Consider the following 24,741-nt stretch of genomic DNA (forward strand, 5'->3'; position numbering starts at 1 on the left):
TGATGGCCAGTAACTGAGGTTACCTCCGGCCAATTCATAAACAAATTAATAAACGCGAGCGGAAATAATATTCAATTGAGGGTACCAAAATAATCATTGGAGCTTCTATTTTTATTATAAAATTTATTGATCAAAAAGGCCAATATTTACATATAAATTATCATAAAAGTATTGTGTGTGTCTATTCCGCAGCCCCATCTCTAAGACTTTCCAAAAGCTATTTCTGAATTGCATTGTTTCCTGAAAATTGGTAAACAGCTATAAGCACATGGCAAAGTGAGAAATATTATATCAAGAGTATAAGGGGCACAAAATAACCATGGATAGTTATATAACTGAAATATTTAAGATAACTTTGTTTGAACAAATAATCATTTAAGTAGCAAAATTGAGATTATGTAAATAACTAATCATAACCACGGTACCGAACAGAACAGAACAGAGGTTACATGAGTGACAATCAGAACAGAGGTACGGATTCAAGAGGTGGCTCCCACAATAGTGTATCACACTTATCTCCGCACAGCACTTTGCTCCGCACAGAACAGAGGTCAATGGATCCATGACAGATAGAGGGCCACAAAATGACCAAACAAAAGCCGATAGTTATTTAAGTCCCCCAAGGCATGGGACTCCCGTGGTGGTACTTACAAAACATAATTGTTTATAAGGTCACTGTCAAATATTCATCAAAATATAAACAAACATATCAATGGGTTTCATTTTTAACAAATAGAATTCAGAAACTAATCCACGTAACTGAAATTTTAATATAGTTTATAATAATTTATAAAACATAACTTGTATAAAATAAATTATGGTAAGTTAAAACATACGTAAAATACATTATGGCGACTCAAGGTATAATATAACTCACCTTAACTGTAATATCTTACGCTTTCTTTCCACTACCAAAGACCTTTTCGACTTCTATTATTTTCTTTTCCTTTCCTTTCCTTCCTTTAATTTTTCCTTCTTTCCCTCCTTTCTCTCTTCCTTTCCTTTCTTTCCAGGTGAATCACCTCCTCCCTATAAATAGGGAGGTGAAACCACTCTCTGGCCAACACGTGGCCAAGCCCAAATCATTCGACACATTCGCCAATTAATTATATAGATTCATACTTATCTTTAATAAGTATTTAAGATAATTACACTTTGGCCTAATTTTTTAATATAATTATATAAATAAATTAATCCCTAATTAAATTACACTCTATCTTATACTAACAATAAATTAATTATTTATTTTACTACCACACCTATTATTATTATTATTATTATTATTTATTTACTCTTACTTTTATATTTATTTATTTACTATCTTTAACTTTAATTTGGCCCAACTAATATTATAATTCTATATTTCTATTAATTTGGCCCCAAATGATAATCCCTAATTAATCCCATATTTGATAATCCAATGCCAAATTAGGTTATGTATTTATTATTATTTATTTAATAATGTATCATCACATACAACCATAATACTAGTATAAAATTTAGGAGATAACTTAAATTTTCGAGTTATTACACATTATATTTTGAATTTATAAATTTTTATGTTTTGTTGGAACAACATTTCACCTAGTTAAAGGAAAAATTATGAGATTCAAGTGGTAAGAAAAAAAAAAAGTTTGATGAAATAGTAAATGTAGTCTTAAGTTTAGTTTAAATGATTGATAAGTCAAGTCTAATAAAATAGTAAATAGAGTCTCATTGAGTAGTAAATATTGTTTAAAGGAGTGATAAGCTAAGTTTGATAAAGTACTAAGTGCAGTCTCATTAAGTAGTAAGTGTAGCTTAAATGAGTGGTAAGTCAAGTCTTATAAAGTAGTAAGGAAAGTCTCATTAAGTAGTAAGTGTTATTCAAATAAATGGTAAGTCAAGTTTGATAAAATAATAAGTACACCTTATTGAGTAGTAAGTGTGGTTTAAATGAGTTTAATTACCATTCAAAAACACTACACTTACCATTCCTTCTTATTCTACTTGCAACTCTTTGTGACTCAACTTACCACTTACCATCCATTTTACCTAGGGGTGTGCATAATACCGCCAAAACCGTCGAAACCGCCAAAACCGCACCGAACCGCACCGCCAAGGCAAATTCATTATTATTTGTCAATCGAACCGCCGGTTTTTGGTAAGAAAAATGGCAAATTCTAGTGACATTTTTATCAATCCGCCGGTTTCTATTTTTCTTCCAAACCGCACCGACCCGCACCGCTATTAAATCATGTTTTATAGGATTCTAAAAATTCTTTTTTACTTAAGTTTGCTTGTTGTTCTATACCTTAGAATATAGTATTACATTAATGCTCGAGGGGAATTTTATGTATTGTATTTGATCATTGCAGCTTCCACAGATACTTGTAATGAACTGATGGCATAGTGTTGATATTATCATGTTGTTGCTACACTTGCTGCATCAGAAGAAAGCTTCGCAAGATGCTTAACATCACGATGTCTCTCGTCTTTTTTTTACTCTTTGATTTAAGTTTTGTAATTTGAATTATATTTTTTATAAACCGCCAATCCACCCGAACCGCCAAGGCAAATCCGCCATTATTTGCCAACCGAACCGCCGGTTTTTGATAAGGAAAATGGCAAATTCTAGTGACACTTTTATCAATCCGCCACCCGCCATACGGTTTCTATTTTTCTCTCAAACCGCACCGACCCGCACCGCGCACACCCCTAATTTTACCACCTAGTAAGGAACGTCTCATTGAGTAGTAAGTGTGATTCAAATAAGTAGTAAGTCAAGTCTGATAAAATAATAAGTACAGTCTTATTGAGTAATAAGCGTGGTTTAAATAAGTTTAATTGCCATTCAAAAACACAACATTTACCATTCCTTCTCATTCTACTTGCAACTCTTTGTGATTCGACTTACCACTTACCATTTATTTTACCACCTAGTATTATACTTAACATTTTTTACTTGATTTTTCTAAATTAATTTGTTTATGCTTATTGCAGATGGAAGACAACACTAAGCAAAACAAGAATAACATTATATATGAACTGAATGATGACGACGGTAATAATGGTGAGTATAATGTTCATAATGAAGATGATATCGTCAATTCTAATGATATTCCAACTGAAAGAGATATTAAGCTTCTAGATGAATTAACTGAAAATGATGTATTTGAAATAACATTTGATTCGGAAGAAAACATAGAATGATTTTATAATTCGTATGCTAAGGTGAAAGACTTTAGTATTCGAAGGGATTAGTTGTGCTAAACTAATAACACCTATATTGGCTACTTCCACTCTACATTTTGTATATATTTTTTAATTATTCTTTTAACATGACTACTTTCACTCCACATTTTGTTTGTTTGTTTTTTATTTTTTTAAGACACACTATAAAATATAAGAAATAAAATGTATAGTGTTATTTTATTTAAGAAAGTTAGGAATAAATTTATAATCAAATTTTATAAATATCAAAATAAATATAATAAAGTTAGTTTTAATCAAATTGTAAAGTACAATTCGCCTATTTCAAAAATTAGAGCTGAACTATGCAATGAGAAAACCAATCCAAACCATGCAATTTGGTCCAGACCAGACTGATTTACAAATTTTTCAATTTTTATGCTCAACCCTACTTATAGCATTTTGTGACTCAACTTACCACTTAATGAGTAAAGTATCAACAAGTAATAATTAGAGTCTCATTAAATAGAAAATAAGGTTTAATTTATTAGTAAGTGAAGTGTAATGAAATAGTAAGTGGAAGGTTATTGAGTAGTAAGTAAAGTCTAATGGAATAGTAAGCGGAAACTCATTAAATAGTAAGTGCGATTTAATTAAATAGCAAGTGAAATCTAGTAAAATAATAAGTGGAGTCTCATTAACTTATTGTAATATCACTTACCATTTGGTTTGATTTAATTAATTTTATTATACTTACCACATATGGGCATAACAACACCATTTATGAATTACATAATGATAATGATGATATTGACACTAGTGAGTACAACATTAGCAATCAAGAGAATATCGTTAATTCTGATGATCTCACAACCAAAAGAGATGTAAATTGTATGGATCAACTAACTGAAAAAGATGTATTTGAAATGACACTTGATTTGGTAGAAAATGGAGAAAGTTTCTATAATATGGATGTAAAGGTGAAAGGTTTTAGTATTTGAAGGGGTTAATTGTATAAGGACAAGAGTAATATGGCTATATCGAGGAGATGGGTTTGCTCAAAAGAAAGGCATCGATAATTCGAATACCTTGAGGTGGAAGATTGTAAAAGAGAATCGAAACAATTACAATTAACTAGAGATCTCCTGCAGCCTTTAGTATCAAACACAATCGAAATATTTGCAAATATAAAGTGATTAAGTTTGTTAAAAAGAGCTCGTGACCAATTCGAAACAAAAATAAATAGAAACATAGTTCCAATAAAGGGAACCCAAGGACCATATTCTTTCCCAATTTGGGTTTTACTCATATCTCAAATGAATTCAAGGACATATTCGAAGAAAGTTTGACTACCAGTCAGAACAGTTTGTGGGTTGCTTAAAGGATGTTTCGGAGACGGTTCTTAAGAACTTTTTTGAAAAAATAGTTTAGCTCCAATGCTGACTCAGAGGAAGGCTAAGGCTGAACCGGACCGTTACTATTCCGATGGAAAGAATCGTTGATCTCATCCAAGGAACAGAAACACAAGTTGTTGGTGGCTAAAAAGCACCCGACTTGAAGCATCTTGGTGGTTACTCTTATTTATTCAGCTACCAGCATAGAGCACAACCATTGCATGATAGGGCCTCTAATGAAGTAATAAGTGGAAGCTCATTGAGTAATAAGTAAAACCAAAATTAAGTAGTAAGTGAAGTGTAATGAAATAGTAAGTGAAAGTTGATTGAGTAGTAAGCGGAAACTCATTCAGTAGTAAGTGGAGTCTAGTGAAGTTGAAAATGGAAGCTCATTGAGTAGTAATTGAAGTGTAATGAAATAGTAAGTGGAAGCTTATTAAGTAGTAAGTGGAGTCTAGTGAAGTATGTGGAACCAAAATTAAGTAGTAAGTGAAGTGTAATAAAATAGTAAATGGAAGCTGATTGAATAATAAGTCAAATCTAATGGAATAATAAGTGAGGTTTATTTGAATAGTAAGTGAAGTTTAAAAAAGTGGTAAGTGTAGTCTCATCGATTAAGTATGATTAAATGAAATAGTAAGCCAAAAATAATGAAGCAGTAAGTAGAATCTATTTGAATGGTAGTAAGTAAGGTTATTTGAGTGGTAAATCAAGTTTAAAAATGTGGTAAGCGAGGTTTATTTTAGTAATAGTCAAGTCTAATGAAGTGGTAGTATGTGAGGTTTATTTGAATGGTAGTGTAAAAAAAATGATAAGTGAAACCTTATCAAACAGTAAATATGGTCGAATGAAATGGTAAGCCAAGAATAATAAAATAGTAAGTGGAGTCTATTTGAATGGTAGTAAGTAAGGTTTATTTAAGTGGTAAATCAAGTCTAAAGATGTGGTAAGTGAGGCTTATTTCAGTGATAGTCAAGTCTAATGAAGTGGTAGTAAGTGGAGTTTATTTGAATGGTAAGCATAGTGTAAAAAAGTGATAAGTGTAATCTCATCAATTAGTAAGTATAATTGAATGAAATGATAAGCCAAAAGTAATGAAGTAGTAAATGAAATCTAATATAGTAGTAAGTGCAATTTAATGAAATAGAAAAAGACCAAAATTGAAAGAGATAAAAAATAATGGACTCCATCCATTAAGGCCAAGTTTGGCAAGTTGCCAAAAAGTTACTCAAAAAGTTAAAAAGTTATCATTATTCATCAAAAGAAAAAAATTACGGCTGCACAACTCTCAATCCTAATTTTTCCCTATACACTAATTTATACAATTTTTTAATACACATTTTTCCATAAAAAGTCAAAAAGTTAACCCAAACATCCATATTTTTTTCCTCAAATTTTTAGTCCAAAAAGACAAAAAGTGCACTTATTTAGGACACCACCAACAACCCCTAAATGTGAGAGTACTTACCATTTATAAACACAATACTTACCATACGTCTTGATTCTATTTACCATAACGTGAGATATTTTTTTTTGTATAGTAAGTCAAGTCAAACAAAGTGGTATTTATTTCAAAACAAAATGAAGTCTAATAAACTTTTACATTTTGTTTAATAATTTAAAATTCATATTTCTAATTTATTATTTGTCAGTTATTGTAACTCTACCAGCAATTTGTTTTCATTATACTTATCAATCAATAGTAATTGGATCTTATTGAGTAGTAATTATAGTAATTGAATCGTAAGTCAAGTTTGATATAATAGTAAGTAGAATATGAACGAGTAGTAAGTAGAGTCTAATTAAGGAGTAACTGAGGTCTAATTGAGTAATAAATAAAATATCATTAAGTACTTATCATTTATAAGTATAATACTTATCATTCATTTTGATTCTACTTACCATGTATTGTGACTTTATTTACCACTTAATAATTCATTATATTTACAATTTTTGTATATTTACTAGTTGTTACTAATTTACTTGTCACTTCTTGTAATAAGACACAACTTTATCAATAAATAACTTAGTATTGTATAACTCAAAATTAATTTTAAATTAGATTACACAACTTTAAAGTTTGTTCAGTGAATAGTAAGTAACATTCAATCTTAAACTAAACCGTATGATTTGATTTATTTTTTTAATACATGATTTGGTCTTAATTTTTAAAATTGGCAAACCGTACTTCACAATTTGGTCCGTAATTTTATAGTTACGATTATGATTTGGAACCAAATTGATCTGTTTATATATGTATGTATGTATATATATATAATTTATTATTTACTACATACAGTCACTTGATTAGTATTACATTTTTGTACATAAGTTGTTAATCCTATATGTTTACAAGTGTGATTTTGTATAATAGTTGAATTAGTTCTAAATAATCATCTAAAATACTTTTGTTTGCAAAATGGCAACATATATATTCAAATAAATTGTGAGTAATATTTGGTGATTATGTTGTGAAAAATGTGATTTCAAACCGGATCGAACTTTTATTTTATTGGTTCAATCTGATTTGATTTTAAGATTTTTATGATTTGATTTCAAATTTCATGAATCCGTAGATAGTTTGGTCGTTTGGTCATTGGTTTATTTAGTGAACCCAATCGAACTATGCTCACTCTTAATAGGACAACTTAAAACTTAATGTAACTATACTTACCATTTGATGTGAATCTATTTATTACTACATATAATAAATCTCATAAATTTAATATAATTATAGAGATCTCTCATTTGAGAAAGTTAAAACAATTGTATTTAATGCAAATTGTATGTAAATACAAGAATAAAAATATATAAATATACTTCAATATTAAAGAAATAGCATCAATTTTTTTTATTCATATAACTAACAAAATGTTATAAATAAATGAACTAAATGTTATGTAAATTAAATTTTAAAAGAAGTCTAATACAATTAATTATGTCAAATTTTATAAAATTAAATCTATTTTTTAAATCCTTAAAAAGATTAGTGTAACGGTTTTTTTTTTTTTTTTATTATTATTATCTATATTTTCCCATTGCATAAAAGGTGACCACCTATTCTTTAAAAATAAAAATAAAAATAAAAATAAAAAAATGAAATAAAATAAAAAAGTCACCACTTGCAAAACCGGTGATTTTCGATGGGTGAAGTATGTATAAGAAAACCTATTTTCTACTATAGTTGGACCCCTAATCCTACACAAAGACCTTCAACAAATGATAGTAAAAAAAAACAAACAAACTAGTTTAATACTAATACTATACAAAAATCTTCAGTAGAAGATTTTAAAAGCAAAATTTGAGAGCCAAAAAATCATAAGAAGATGATTAATCTTACCGCATAGGTCAAAAGATGATTAATCAACGCATTGAAATTAAAGGTTGGACCTTTTTTTCCCGGTTAGCTTTCTTAGCACCAGGAGTGCTCTTCATTTTCTTTAACTCTTCCATCACTAGTTTCTCAACTGTGTCAATTGAGTTTAGGAGCTTCTTCTGGGGGGTAAGGGAATCAAGCTATCCAGCATTTTGATTGGTGGTAGGCACAGAAGGATCAAGAACATTTCGGTCCTGGGATATAGGACTCTCATTTTGTAGGCCTTCGGTTTCCCTCAAAGTAACTCTTCTTCTTTCAATGGCCTATAAAAGAATAACAATTCCAAATTAGATTCATCAAGCTATTCTATACAAAATAAAACATAACAAACAAGTTCAAATCTCCTTCCTATATGACGTGGTTAGGCCCACAAAGGTCATAGTCCACTATAAACAACCCAAGCCCATCACTTAGAACTCAACACATAATCCAACTGATGAGATCCTGAACAGCTGGAAGCCAACATGGCACGAAGAACCAATGATATTCAGATATGTGGCAGGTAAAGGACAAGCCACATCAGCAGACAAAGATCTGCAAAGTTATTGCCACTGCACATGGCCATTAATGCAGCCCATCACAGCATTTATTACGACAACACCTCTCCGTCGGAACAGCACCCCTTCACCCTGAACAAGGTAAGGTATAGCATAGACTTTCGGCCAAGGTGGCAGGTCGGAAGAGATGGCGAAATGATTACCAAATGATATAAGCAGACATTGAAGACAATAAGAAGGTTAAGCTTTCTATCTCCATTTCATATCTCTACACTCCACTTCTCTCTTTCTCTAACTTGCTCGTCGGAGGGTTCGCTGGGAGACTCCCCGTTCCCCTGTTGAACTTGTGTGCAGGTTCTCTGGTGGGCTTGAATACTCAGTTACCGGTTGAAGAAGCGTGGATTAGTCCGACCCATTCCACCTGGGACCCGTTGTATCGTAACTGTATCATCACTATATATCACCTCATTCAAGTTTCACCAACCCAATAATTAAGGATAACCAATAATTCCGATTTAATATTGCAAGACAAGTACTTGAAAGAAAAGATACTATCATTTCAAGAAATGCATTGTTCCAACCATGTTTCTCATTCTCGTGTAGACTAAACTAGCACAAATGATAAATACCAAAAATCATCACCATAATTAAACTGAACTGACTTTAGGATTGATTATTAAATACCCCTTTTAAATATAATTAGCGATCGGGCACACGCAATGCATATGCGTATTCGTTTGGAATTAAAATATAAAATTCATTTTTTTTTCCCTAGTACGAAATTGTTCAAAGAAGCCTGTGCAAATACGAACAATAGAACACCTTTTGTTTCACAATTTAAAAAAAAAAAAAATTGAAAACATAAAATTAAGCAAACAAACAAACCAATTTTATTGAAAACATAATCATTTTTATTTTTATTTTTTTGAAAACACACATTCACAAAATTAACCAACAAAACAAACTAATTTTTTCAAAACGTAAATTATAAACACACAAATACAAAATTAAGAACATTGATTTTTTTTAAAAACACACACACACACACACACACACAAAATTAAGTAAACAAACAAACCAACTTTCAAAACTGAATTTATACACAAAAATAAACAATAGCTCAAAAAAGTTATATAGGAAAAAAGCCCAAACTTTTAAAGTCTAAAAAATTGCACACATTTTTTTTGCTTCGTAATTTAAAAAAATTGAATATAAAAATACAAAAGCACATGAAATAGAAAAAAATACAAATCCAAAACATATGTAACAGTGGATTTTTTATTTTAAAACACACATAAACAAACAAACCAAATTTTAAAAAAATGAATTTATACACAAAAACAAACAAAAGCTTAAAAAGTGAAATAGAAAAACCCCAAACTATTTACGTCTAAATCTAAATAATTACACACATTTTATGCTTTGCAATTTACCTTCCATTAGATATATTTTAACCATACGGAAATTGTGTTTGGGTGGCGAGAAAGAAAGAGGAAAAATCAAACACAACAACAATGAGAGCCGTAGTTTAGAGAGTTGCCTCTATCAACGTTGAGGTCAGTAAGAAAATCAACTATCTCTCTCTCTCTCTAGAGTGGGGGGTGCTAAAGTGACAACCCAACGAATTAGGGTCGTTCGAATACCACTTCGTGACAACAAAACGAAAGCGAAACAACGCCACAAAAACTGTGCCTTCAATGTGGGGTTTTAGGGTTCAAGACTTACACGTTAATGCGAAATTTGAGAGACTTGTCAATGATGGTGGGCTTTTGTAGAAGTGAAGACAACGATACCTATCCAGAAGCACTCAATAAACCAATGATCTCTCTCTGTCTCTCTACATCTATACATATACATAAATACAATGATCTCTCTCTCTCTCTTTCTCTCTCTCTACATATACATAAATACATATATATATATATATATGTATATTTGTATGTAGGTATTCTCTCCCTTGGTTCTCACTCCTCTACGTGGTCGTCCCTTCAGGGGAGCCTCGTTGTTGCGCTCTTGCTAGCTAGAAGAAGAGATCGAGAAAAAAATGTTTCTAATAATGTTTTTGTCCCCTTGAGGTTTCAATTGTTCAAAACAAAATTCAAAGATGTTGAAACTGATTAGAACTATTATGTAGTTTGGAAACGTGGGGTAGTGGAATTGATTGGTTTGAATTTATCATATTACCCTTAACTACAAATTGATATAAGTGTAAAAATAATATAATTATTTAAAAAGTTATGGTCATTTTATGAAAAATAGAAAAAAAATTCTAAGCTAGGCTTCAAGACTCCGAAGTTCTTGTTGGCTTTTAATAAAAAATTCTACTTACCATGTATTGTGACTTTATTTACCATTTAATATTTCATTATATTTACATTTTTTGTATATTTACTAGTTGTTACTAATTTACTTGTCACTTCTTGTAATAAGACACAACTTTATCAATAAATAACTTAGTATTGTATAACCCAAAATTAATTTAAAATTAGATTGCACAACTTTAAAGTTTGTTCAGTGAATAGTAAGTAACATTCAATCTTAAACTAAACCATATGATTTGATTTATTTTTTTAATACATGATTTGGTCTTAATTTTTAAAATTGGCAAACCGTACTTCACAATTTGGTCCGTAATTTTATAGTTACGATTATGATTTGGAACCAAATTGATCTGTTTATATATGTATGTATGTATATATATATAATTTATTATTTACTACATACAGTCACTTGATTAGTATTACATTTTTGTACATAAGTTGTTAATCCTATATGTTTACAAGTGTGATTTTGTATAATAGTTGAATTAGTTCTAAACAATCATCTAAAATACTTTTGTTTGCAAAATGGCAACATATATATTCAAATAAATTGTGAGTAATATTTGGTGATTATGTTGTGAAAAATGTGATTTCAAACCGGATCGAACTTTCATTTTATTGGTTCAATCTGATTTGATTTTAAGATTTTTATGATTTGATTTCAAATTTCATGAATCCGTAGATAATTTGGTCGTTTGGTCATTGGTTTATTTAGTGAACCCAACCGAACTATGCTCACTCTTAATAGGACAACTTAAAACTTAATGTAACTATACTTACCATTTGATGTGAATCTGTTTATTACTAAATATAATAAATCTCATAAATTTAATATAATTATAGAGATCTCTCATTTGAGAAAGTTAAAACAATTGTATTTAATGCAAATTGTATGTAAATACAAGAATAAAAAAATTTATATATATTTCAATATTAAAGAAATAGCATCAATTTTTTTTATTCATATAACTAACAAAATGTTATAAATAAATGAACTAAATGTTATGTAAATTAAATTTTAAAAGAAGTCTAATACAATTAATTATGTCAAATTTTATAAAATTAAATCTATTTTTTAAATCCTTAAAAAGATTAGTGTAACTGTTTTTTTTATTTTTTATTATTATTTTCTATATTTTCCCATTGCATAAAAGGTGACCACCTATTCTTTAAAAATAAAAATAAAAATAAAAATAAAAAAATGAAATAAAATAAAAAAGTCACCACTTGCAAAACCGGTGATTTTCGGTGGGTGAAGTATGTATAAGAAAACCTATTTTCTACTATAGTTGGACCCCTAATCCTACACAAAGACCTTCAACAAATGATAGTAAAAAAAAAAAAAAAACTAGTTTAATACTAATACTATACAAAAATCTTCAGTAGAAGATTTTAAAAGCAAAATTTGAGAGCCAAAAAATCATAAGAAGATGATTAATCTTACCGCATAGGTCAAAAGATGATTAATCAACGCATTGAAATTAAAGGTTGGACCTTTTTTTCCCGGTTAGCTTTCTTAGCACCAGGAGTGCTCTTCATTTTCTTTAACTCTTCCATCACTAGTTTCTCAACTGTGTCAATTGAGTTTAGGAGCTTCTTCTGGGGGGTAAGGGAATCAAGCTATCCAGCATTTTGATTGGTGGTAGGCACAGAAGGATCAAGAACATTTCGGTCCTGGGATATAGGACTCTCATTTTGTAGGCCTTCGGTTTCCCTCAAAGTAACTCTTCTTCTTTCAATGGCCTATAAAAGAATAACAATTCCAAATTAGATTCATCAAGCTATTCTATACAAAATAAAACATAACAAACAAGTTCAAATCTCCTTCCTATATGACGTGGTTAGGCCCACAAAGGTCATAGTCCACTATAAACAACCCAAGCCCATCACTTAGAACTCAACACATAATCCAACTGATGAGATCCTGAACAGCTGGAAGCCAACATGGCACGAAGAACCAATGATATTTAGATATGTGGCAGGTAAAGGACAAGCCACATCAGCAGACAAAGATCTGCAAAGTTATTGCCACTGCACATGGCCATTAATGCAGCCCATCACAGCATTTATTACGACAACACCTCTCCGTCGGAACAGCACCCCTTCACCCTGAACAAGGTAAGGTATAGCATAGACTTTCGGCCAAGGTGGCAGGTCGGAAGAGATGGCGAAATGATTACCAAATGATATAAGCAGACATTGAAGACAATAAGAAGGTTAAGCTTTCTATCTCCATTTCATATCTCTACACTCCACTTCTCTCTTTCTCTAACTTGCTCGTCGGAGGGTTCGCTGGGAGACTCCCCGTTCCCCTGTTGAACTTGTGTGCAGGTTCTCTGGTGGGCTTGAATACTCAGTTACCGGTTGAAGAAGCGTGGATTAGTCCGACCCATTCCACCTGGGACCCGTTGTATCGTAACTGTATCATCACTATATATCACCTCATTCAAGTTTCACCAACCCAATAATTAAGGATAACCAATAATTCCGATTTAATATTGCAAGACAAGTACTTGAAAGAAAAGATACTATCATTTCAAGAAATGCATTGTTCCAACCATGTTTCTCATTCTCGTGTAGACTAAACTAGCACAAATGATAAATACCAAAAATCATCACCATAATTAAACTGAACTGACTTTAGGATTGATTATTAAATACCCCTTTTAAATATAATTAGCGATCGGGCACACGTAATGCATATGCGTATTCGTTTGGAATTAAAATATAAAATTCATTTTTTTTCCCTAGTACGAAATTGTTCAAAGAAGCCTGTGCAAATACGAACAATAGAACACCTTTTGTTTCACAATTTAAAAAAAAAAAATTTTGAAAACATAAAATTAAGCAAACAAACAAACCAATTTTATTGAAAACATAATCATTTTTATTTTTATTTTTTTGAAAACACACATTCACAAAATTAACCAACAAAACAAACTAATTTTTTCAAAACGTAAATTATAAACACACAAATACAAAATTAAGAACATTGATTTTTTTTAAAAACACACACACACACACACACACAAAATTAAGTAAACAAACAAACCAACTTTCAAAAACTGAATTTATACACAAAAATAAACAATAGCTCAAAAAAGTTATATAGGAAAAAAGCCCAAACTTTTAAAGTCTAAAAAATTGCACACATTTTTTTTGCTTCGTAATTTAAAAAAATTGAATATAAAAATACAAAAGCACATGAAATAGAAAAAAATACAAATCCAAAACATATGTAACAGTGGATTTTTTATTTTAAAACACACATAAACAAACAAACCAAATTTTAAAAAAATGAATTTATACACAAAAACAAACAAAAGCTTAAAAAGTGAAATAGAAAAACCCCAAACTATTTACGTCTAAATCTAAATAATTGCACACATTTTATGCTTTGCAATTTACCTTCCATTAGATATATTTTAACCATACGAAAATTGTGTTTGGGTGGCGAGAAAAAAAGAGGAAAAATCAAACACAACAACAATGAAAGCCGTAGTTCAGAGAGTTGCCTCTACCAACGTTGAGGTCAGTAAGAAAATCAACTATCTCTCTCTCTCTCTCTAGAGTGGGGGGTGCTAAAGTGACAACCCAACGAATTAGGGTCGTTCGAATACCACTTCGTGACAACAAAACGAAAGCGAAACAACGCCACAAAAACTGTGCCTTCAATGTGGGGTTTTAGGGTTCAACACTTAAACGTTAATGCGAAATTTGAGAGACTTGTCAATGATGGTGGGCTTTTGTAGAAGTGAAGACAACGATACCTATCCAGAAGCACTCAATAAACCAATGATCTCTCTCTCTCTCTCTCTACATCTATACATATACATAAATACAATGATCTCTCTCTCTCTCTTTCTCTCTCTCTACATATACATAAATACATATATATATATATATATGTATATTTGTATGTAGGTATTTTCTCTCCCTTGGTTCTCACTCCTCTACGTGGTCGTCCCTTCAGGGGAGCCTCGTTGCGCTCTTGCTAGCTAAAAGAAGAGATCGAGAAAAAAATGTTTCTAATAATGTTTTTGTCCCCTTGAGGTTTCAATTGTTCAAAACAAAATTCAAAGATGTTGAAACTGATTAGAACTATTATGTAGTTTGGAAACGTGGGGTAGTGGAATTGATTGGTTTGAATTTATCATATTACCCTTAACTACAAATTGATATAAGTGTAAAAATAATATAATTATTTAAAAATTATAGTCATTTTAGGAAAAATAGAAAAAATTCTAAGCTAAGCTTCAGGACTCCAAAGTTCTTGTTGGCTTAGATAATTGAGAATAAATTCATAACATATGACAAATATCACATAGGCCATGAATCGTATTGAACTAATTTTACACTAAACGCTACTTAAGATTCATCAGAGACACATTTAAGCAAGATACTTAAAATCATTTACATTGCAATCTCCAAAAGCAACCAAGAACCAGTGTACAGAAGCGATTGTTTGGGGTGTCTTATATAAATGCACTTTTTGGACTAAAAAGTTGAGAAAAAAAAAATATGAATGTTTGGGTTAATTTTTTGTCTTTTTACAAAAAAATGTGTAATAAAAAATTGTATAGGAGAAAAAAGTTGAGTAGGTCGTACAGTTGCCCTGCTAGGGTAGCATGTCTTACACAGCAAATTATTGCCTCCTTCACGGAAAAGTATTTGGATAGTGATGGCTGGTCCGTAGGGGCCACCACGGGTCCAATTTTAATAATCTGAACCGTTGAATATGTACAACTCATCGAGTATTATATGTTCATAAAAAATTACGTTGATCGGATATCGATAGTTATATGATCGAATTAGTTTTTGTTCAACAGTTACATATCACACCTTTCATTTTGTTTATACAAAACTGATTTGATCATATAGTTAACAATATCCGATCGACGTGATTTTTCATAGACATATAGTAGTCAACAAGTTGTACGTATTGAACGGTTCGAATTATTAAAACGGAACCCTTAGTGGGAACCAAGGGCCCAACATTACCATCAAATTTTGTGATTTTACATATGTAATTTTTTTTTTTTGCCCAAAAATATATGACATGCCTTCCTGCTGGGGCAGTACGACTGATAGTGTAATTCAAAATTTTGTATTATAAAAATGTATAAAAGAAATTTTTAATATTTTTTATTTGTTAATAGTAATTACTTTTTGACTTTTTGAATTTTTTTGAGATTTTACAAACCTGACCTAAATGACCTCAAATGAATCATATCCAACAAAAAATGAGTTAAACTGAGCCGAAATTCATCGCAACCCTGCACATTATCAAACTAAAAACACCAAAATGACAACATTAATGGAAATAAATCAAAACACAAATGAATATTTAATTTTTTATAAAAACTTGTAAAAAAAAAAAAGTGATATGAAGATTTATAATGATTTTTTTAATTATTTTAATCAATCTCCAAATAAGAAGAATTGTTTGTGTTCTGAGATTTGTCCTCTCTACCATTCTAATTTTTATTTGTCAATTTTTTTTCTTGGAAAAAATTACTTTTAAATGTTTCCATCATTATAAAATAATTAAAGGAATGTTTTGAGATGTCCTAAATAAGTGTACTTTTTGACTTTTTAGATTAAAAAGTTAAAAGAAAAAAAAAATTGTTTGGGATAACTTTTTACAGAAAAATATGTATTAAAAAATTGTATAAATTTGTGTATAGGAGAAGATTGTGATGGAATGGCCATACCAAGGTTCTGAAAAGCGATTGCGGTCGTCGTAACGGTAGCGGTGGCACGATTGCGATTGCAGGATGTAAAGGCCGTAGCGTAATGGTTGCGGTAACCAGAACCGTGAATTTTTTTATTTTTTGCACAATTTGAAAAAAAATTTACCGATACGCATATTTTTTTTTCCATAATCATATTTATTGGGTTTTAAAATAAATATTGATCAATTTTTATAAATTTTTAAGCTTGATCTAATATATTTCATATTTTTAAATTATTATAAACTGAGTTTTTTATATTTTATTTTAATAATTAATGACTTTATATTATACAAAAAATCAATCACTACCTATTATATATAAGATAAACAATGACAAAAGTAAGAGAATAAATAAAAGCCTAAATATATATATATATATACATATTAATCAAACCAAATAGATAATGACTACACTTATTATTATTATTATTATTATTATTATTATTTTCAAACAATATATAGACAGACACACACAAACAAAATGGTTGAGTGATAACAACTGAATAGAATAGTATAGATCTTACAGCTTTAACAAATCAATAACATGTTCTTCACCTTTCCTTCTCTCTCTCTCTCTATCTCTTGTTCTCCATCTTCCCTCTTCTCTCTCTATCTCTCTTCTCCCATTTTCAACTTTTTTTTTTTTGAGTTTTTTTTTTTTAAAAGAAGCAATTCGGAACCGTTACATAACGGTGCGTAACAGGCTGTTACGGCCGTTACGACACCGTTACGACCGCTATAGCAGCCGCTACGGCCAAAACACCTGTGAATCTCAATCACACTGCAAAAGCGGCCGTAACGGGTGGCGGTAACTACCACAACTGTTACGTAATGGCGTTACGTAACGGTTGCGATCACTTTTTAAAACCTTGGGCTGTACAGTCGTAAGGCATAAGGGGCAACGTGTACAGAGTGTAGGATAGGAGATGATTCTCTCCTTTTCAGGCATTAAATTAAACGATGTTGTTCGGCCCGTGCGGGCCCACCAGGAGTCCCATTTTACTAATCGGAACCGTTCAATGTGTAGAACTCGTCGAGTATTATAAACTTATAAAAACTACATTGATCGAATATCGATAACTATTTTATCAGATTAGTTTTTTTTTCAATCATTAACTAACATCATTTATTTTTTTATACAAAACAAATTTGATCATATAATTAGCGATATCTGACTAACGTGATTTTTTATAAACATATACTACTCGACGAATTCTACATATTCAATGATTCAGATTATCAAAACGAAACCCGTAATGACCCCCACAAACCGAACAACACCGTCTTTAAGCTTTCCTTCGCTTGTGTAATTTGTCCTCACCAAAGTCAAGTAGAGACAACTAAAAAAGTGTACTTTTTGTCTTTTTACGAAAAGATGTATAAAAAAATAGAGAGGTGATGTGATGAAAAAAAGATAAAAAGATACAAAGATGGATTATATAGATTATGCCAAACCTAACTTTATTTTGAAGATGTCAAACCAGGCCTAAAAAAAGGAAATAGGTAATTTGTCTATAGTAGTTTTTAAATACAAATATTTACTAAAACAATATTATATAATATAATTTGTCATCATAGTTTTTCAGTTCTAAACATAAATAGTTTAATTCACTTTAATGTATATATACTTCAAACTTATCAATTTTTGTCCCCCGGTGAAAAATATTGTCTAACATTTAACAAAGAGCAATGCTATAGATCATTAATTTATCATTATTAATACCATCACTAGTGAGGTGGCAATTGAAAAAAAAAAGAAAAAAAAAATCAAGACACAAAACACATGTGGCAGTGGATCCACTGCCACATCATTAGAGCCACCACTAATTAGTGGTCTAAAGCATTTTTGTTTACCAAATAGAAAATTGTTTAAGAGCTCTAAGAGTTCTAAAAATACTGTAACCCCAATTGATGTGATGTTTTACTTCTTTTTTTTTTTTGTTTTAATTTTCAGTGATCCCTTTTTAATAGGATGTAGCACCACTGTACCAAATATTAACGTGCCAAACACAACATTGTTGTCATTCCATACCCCAAAGATGGTTTTTTAGGGTACCAAGAATCGTTACCCGCACGACCGCAGTGATGTCGCGAAGAGGCGTTCTAGGGTACCAAGAAGGTAACACACTACCACGTCCTCCTCGTCCTCGGCCTCGCCGAACTCTTCCCAAAGGCGTGTTCTCTCGACCGACACCACCACCTCGTGTAGCAGCCGATCCCATCGCTCCACGTGTACCCGTCATCGCCGTCGCTCCCCGCCGGAAGGGAGTTCCAGAACCCACCTCTTCTGGTTCATCAAGTAGGATCGCTATGCCTCCAATCTGTTAATATAATATAATATTGCTAATTGTTTAGATATAGATGCTTTCTCTTTTCACTTTATTCTTTCGGTGATTACCAATCATCCTTTGGTATCCAATGTACATTTCCTCTCTCTATAAAGAGAGAGTTCACTCTTGTAAAGATATAACACATAATAGACAGAAACCATTTTGCTCTCTAGCTTCTCTCATTCATTGCTCTCTAGCTTCTCTCTCAAACTAAACTTACATGGTATCAGAGCACATCAACCTGTGCGAAATTTTCTCCTGAGTCCAACGGCACCAAGCCCGTTCTCAGAAAAGCCAACACGCGCCCACACGCGCCACCCTTAGCCTCTGCGCGTCAACACGACCGCCACCACTCTCACACGCGCCCACACGCGCCAACTCCTGTCGCTCACTTCCGCCACGCGCCCACACGCGCCCACACGTCCGCGGCTCCCATACGCCGCGCCTGCTACCGTACGTGTACCGTGCGCCGCTTTGCTAGTGTGCACCCGCGTGCGCCAAACCAGCTACCGTGAGCCGCGCCTGCGCCTGTCTGCTAACGTGCGCCGTTGCCTTCCTGCTAACGTGCTCCTCCCTGCACTCTGCTAACGTGCGCCGCTCACATCATTGCTGACATCATCTCTGTCCAGCATACCTTTCCTTGCTATTTTCGACCTTCCGGACTCACTGGTACACTCTGTTTTACCTAATTTTGCTCCTACGGATCTATTTCTATTACTTTAACCCTACTCAACTAGTATTATGGATCGTCATGATGCCTCCCATCCCATTTCCGTCATTTTAAATGGTTCAAACTATGTTCTGTGGGCCCAAGCTATGTCCTCTTTCCTCAAAGGCAAAAAGCTCTGGCGAATTGTCACCGGGGATGTGGCTAAACCAGTAAAAGACAGTGCCACTACTGAAACTCCTGTTCATACTGCTACATATGAAGACCGACTTGAGGAATGGGACAGTAAGAATTACCAAATCATTACCTGGTTTCGTAATACCTCTATTACCTCTATCAGTCTTCAATTTGGCCGCTTTCAGCTTGACTCTGTAACTACTCCTGCGAAAGACATCTGGGAGTTTTTGAAAGAACGATACCAGACTACTGGTCTTGCCCATCAATATCAACTTCAGAACCAACTTCACCGCATGCGCCAAGAATCCACTCAGTCCATTAATGACTTCCTTTCTCAAATGTACTCTGTTTGGGATCAGCTTGCTCTTTCCGAACCAGCATGGCATGACCCCGAAGATGCCGTTTTATTTACTATCCATCGCAACCAGCAAAGGTTGGTGCAATTTCTCATGGCTCTTACCTCATCCTTTGAGCCCGTACGTGCCTCTCTGCTTCATCGCCATCCATTGCCCACTCTTGAACAAGCAATTTCTGAGTTGCTATCCGAGGAGACTCGTCTCGGTACTCTTCAAACTCATCATGTGGACTCTGTTCTTGCCACTCCTCCGTCCCGGCCATCATTTCCCCAGCGGACTACTGCTTGCCTCTACTGTCAGAATCGGGGCCTTCCTTCAACCCATCTCCTGGTCCATTGCCCCGTCAGATCCTGCCGCTACTGCAACAAACTTGGTCCTGGTCATCTGCAACAGGATTGTTTTCGCAATCCCTCTCGCTCATCCTCCAATAGCCACTCCTCTCGCGGTGGCTCTTCCCGGGGAAACTTTCACCGTTCCGGCAATCAGTCTCATCACACTGCTGCTGCTGCTTCCGGGAATCAGTCTCATCCCACTGACACTGCCACCTCTGCCGGGTTCTCTGAGTCCCCTACTCCATCTACCCCTCGCTTTTCTCCAACAGATGTAGAGGCCATGCTCAAACAGCTTCTCTCCCCATCTGGTACACCTCCTCCTACTGCTTTGTCTGTCATTCCAGGTAACTCTTCTTGGTATTTTGACTCTGCCTGTTGTAATCATATGACCTCTAGTTCTACTATTTTTTCTTCCTTATCTTCCTCTCCTCATATTCCCTCAATACATACTGCTGATGGTTCTCTCATGTCTGTTCGTCATGTTGGTACTGTTTCCACCTCTTCTTTATCCATACCTCACGTTTATCATATCCCTGCTCTTACCTTAAACCTTATTTCCATTGGTCAATTATGTGAACTTGGTCTAACTGTCACATTTTCTGCTACTAATTGTTTGGTACAGGACCCTCAGACAGGGCAGACTATTGGGATCGGCCGTAAGCATGGACGTCTCTATGAACTCATTCACCTTCATGTTCCTGCCTCTCCTCAAATTGCTGCACCTACATCTCCTTCCTCATTATCTCCCTTTCATCTTTGGCATTGTCGCTTAGGGCATATTTCTGTTAATCGCTTAAGGTCTTTGGTTTCTAGTGGACAGTTGGGTCATGTAAATCCCGATAATTTCGATTGTATACCCTGTCAACTTGCCAAACAACCTGCTTTATCATTTAATAAAAGTACTTCTGTTTCTCTTGCACCTTTTGATCTTATACATTCGGACATTTGGGGACCCTCACCTACTACTACTATGGGGGGATCCCGCTATTTTGTTGTTTTTATTGATGATTTTTCCCGGTTTACTTGGCTTTTTCTCATGAAACATAGGTCTGAATTGAAACACATTTATTATCGTTTTGCACAAATGGTCCACACCCAATTCTCCAAAACCATCAAAATTTTTCGCTCTGACAATGCTATGGAATATCGGGATTCAGATTTTCTTTCCTTTCTTCAGCATCATGGTACATTGCCTCATCGTTCCTGTGCTGGCACATCCCAGCAAAATGGCCGCGCTGAACGGAAACATAGGCATATTCTTGACACTACTCGCGCTCTCCTTCTCTCTTCTTCCTGCCCTGAAAACTTTTGGGGAGAAGCTGCCCTCACTGCTGTTTACACTATCAACTGTGCTCCTACACCTGTCATCCATAATCAAACTCCCTTTGAACGTCTGCATGGCACTCCCCCTCCGTACGCCAATCTCCGGGTTTTTGGCTCTGCCTGCTTTGTTCTACTTCAATCCCATGAACACACCAAGCTTGAACCTCGCTCTCGTCTTTGTTGTTTTCTTGGGTATGGCATTGAACATAAAGGCTTCCGCTGTTGGGATCCTCTCTCTAAACGTCTTCGTATCTCCCGCCATGTCGTTTTCTGGGAACACCAAATGTTTTCCTCGCTATCCTCTTTTCACTTACCCGGACTTTCCACTATTGCACTATTTACTAATCCTTCCATCGATCTTTTCTCTGCTGATTTTGATACAGGTTCCTCCTCCATCGAGACGCCCTTGCTCACCCCTGATCCTGTCCAGCCTGCTCTACCTGAAGGTCTACCTCTTGCCACCACACCTCCTTCTCCACCGGCTCTTCCTCTCACCGATCCTCCTCCGGGTCGACCACGCCGGGTAACTCAACCTCCTATCCATCTTCGTGATTATATTGTTGGATCTGCTGCCTTCTCTACTTATGAACCTACCTCCTATCGTGAGGCTTGTACTAATCCTCTTTGGCAGCAAGCTATGACTGATGAACTCCATGCCTTGGATAAAGCTCATACTTGGGATCTTGTTGATCTTCCTCCTGGCAAGACTGCAATTGGCTGCAAATGGGTTTACAAAATCAAAACACATTCTGATGGCTCTATTGAACGCTACAAAGCTCGTCTTGTTGCCAAGGGCTTCAACCAAGAATATGGCATTGATTATGAGGAGACATTCTCTCCTGTTGCTCGGCTTACATCTGTTCGCAGTTTACTTGCTGTTGCTACTGCTCGCCACTGGGGGCTCTTTCAGATGGATGTCAAAAATGCTTTCCTCAATGGTCATCTCCTTGAGGAGGTCTACATGCAACCTCCACCTGGGTCCACTTTTCCACCTCATCAGGTTTGCAAACTACAGCGTGCTCTCTATGGTCTCAAGCAAGCACCTCGTGCTTGGTTTGCTACGTTCAGTTCTACCATTCTTGCCTTCGGATTCACCTCTAGTCCCTATGACTCTGCTCTCTTTATACGGACTACTTCTAATGGTACTACTCTTCTTCTTCTGTATGTGGATGATATGATTATCACTGGTAATGATACAGCTGGTATTCTCCACCTCAAACAATTTCTCCACCAACAATTTGAGATGAAGGACCTTGGTACTCTTAACTACTTCTTAGGCCTTGAAGTATCGCATGATTCTACTGGTTCCTATCTGTCCCAGGCCAAATATGCATCCGATCTTCTGGCTCGTGCTGGTCTTACTGATTGCAAAACTGCCTCTACTCCGATTGATCCTCAGATTCGTCTCACTCCTCTTGATGGCACTCTTCTCTCTGATGCTACTCTTTATCGCCAGCTCGTCGGCAGTCTTGTCTATCTCACAGTCACTCGTCCTGACATTGCCTATGCTGTTCACATTGTCAGTCAGTACATGTCGGCTCCTCGCACTCCCCACTATACTGCTCTACTCCGCATCCTTCGCTACCTCAAAGGCACTCTGTTCCATGGTCTTCACTTCTCGGCTTCTTCCTCTCTTGACCTACGTGCCTTTTCCGATGCTGATTGGGCTGGGGATCCTACGGATCGACGCTCCACCACGGGATTCTGCTTCTTCTTAGGGGATTCTCTTCTTGCTTGGCGTAGCAAAAAACAATCTCTCACTGCCCGCTCTAGCACCGAAGCTGAATACCGAGCTCTTGCTGATACTACTCAGGAACTTCTCTGGCTTCGCTGGCTCCTTGCTGATATGGGAGTTTCTTCATCTACTCCTACCCCTCTCTACTGTGACAATCGGAGTGCTATTCAGATTGCTCACAATGATGTTTTTCATGATCGCACCAAACATATTGAGATTGATTGTCATTTCATTCGCCAGCATGTTACTTGTGGAACTATTCATCTTCTTCCTCTTGCTTCAGTCGATCAACCCGCTGATATCTTCACTAAGGCTCATCCTCCTGGCCGCTTTAATGATCTTGTTTCCAAACTCAACTTGGTAGATGCTTTCCCTCCTTGAGTTTGCGGGGGGCTGTTAATATAATATAATATTGCTAATTGTTTAGATATAGATGCTTTCTCTTTTCACTTTATTCTTTCGGTGATTACCAATCATCCTTTGGTATCCAATGTACATTTCCTCTCTCTATAAAGAGAGAGTTCACTCTTGTAAAGATATAACACATAATAGACAGAAACCATTTTGCTCTCTAGCTTCTCTCATTCATTGCTCTCTAGCTTCTCTCTCAAACTAAACTTACACAATCGATTGCCGCCGACGAGCAAACAACACTGTAATGTCGTCAGGCCTCGATAATCTGTCTCTTGACTCCGGCATTGTATCAATCTTCAACTGAAAAATCAAATAAATTGTTAAAATAGTTAGATCAAGCATTCAACAATGAAAATGAAAGGTACCCAAATGCTAAGTTTCAATTTCTTGCCAGGAAAATGTCAATTCTCCGGCGACCCAGATGGAATTTTTTACGCAAACTGGGAATTGTCGGCGACGCAGATGTGAAAACATCATTTTTCACAAACCCAGTTACCAGATTCCAGATTTGCCGATGAAATCAAGAAAACCCAGATCAGTAAACAACGAAGAAGATAATGGGTATTTTGTTAACTTGAAAATGCTAGGGTTTGGGGGCATGATGATGATGATGATGGGGTGGCTCTACTCTGCACATGTCTCTGTGAAGATTGAAGGTAATGAGAGAGAAAGCTTTGAGAGAAGCGAATTGGCAAATTTTCAAAATGAAATTTGGGCGGTACTTTATACGACAACCGAAAATTCAAAACAAAAAATTGTTCACTTTAGTGTGTTATTCGCACGTGCGAGACTTTCAAATTTCAAAATTTGATTTTGGATGGTGAGCATTCCTTTCAAATTAAACTCAGGATTTCAATTATATTAATTTAAACTTTAAAATTTCAATAAGATTTCAATTTCCATCCTTTGTCCAG

General features: G+C 34.3%; 1 protein-coding gene across 1 annotated transcript; it reads right to left on the minus strand.

The window, feature by feature from the left end:
• Positions 1 to 11,942: 11,942 nt before the first annotated feature.
• LOC114283767 (protein POLYCHOME) lies at positions 11,943 to 24,741 on the minus strand. The gene is given in 4 exon segments (XM_028226644.2): positions 11,943 to 12,502; positions 18,563 to 18,810; positions 24,037 to 24,127; positions 24,219 to 24,741. Coding segments are annotated over 3 exon segments (600 nt in total). The 5' UTR covers positions 24,113 to 24,127; positions 24,219 to 24,741; the 3' UTR covers positions 11,943 to 12,226.

The sequence above is a fragment of the Camellia sinensis genome, chromosome 12, assembly GCF_055761805.1.
Source record: "Camellia sinensis isolate YWXY chromosome 12, ASM5576180v1, whole genome shotgun sequence".
Classification (NCBI taxonomy): Eukaryota; Viridiplantae; Streptophyta; class Magnoliopsida; order Ericales; family Theaceae; genus Camellia; species Camellia sinensis.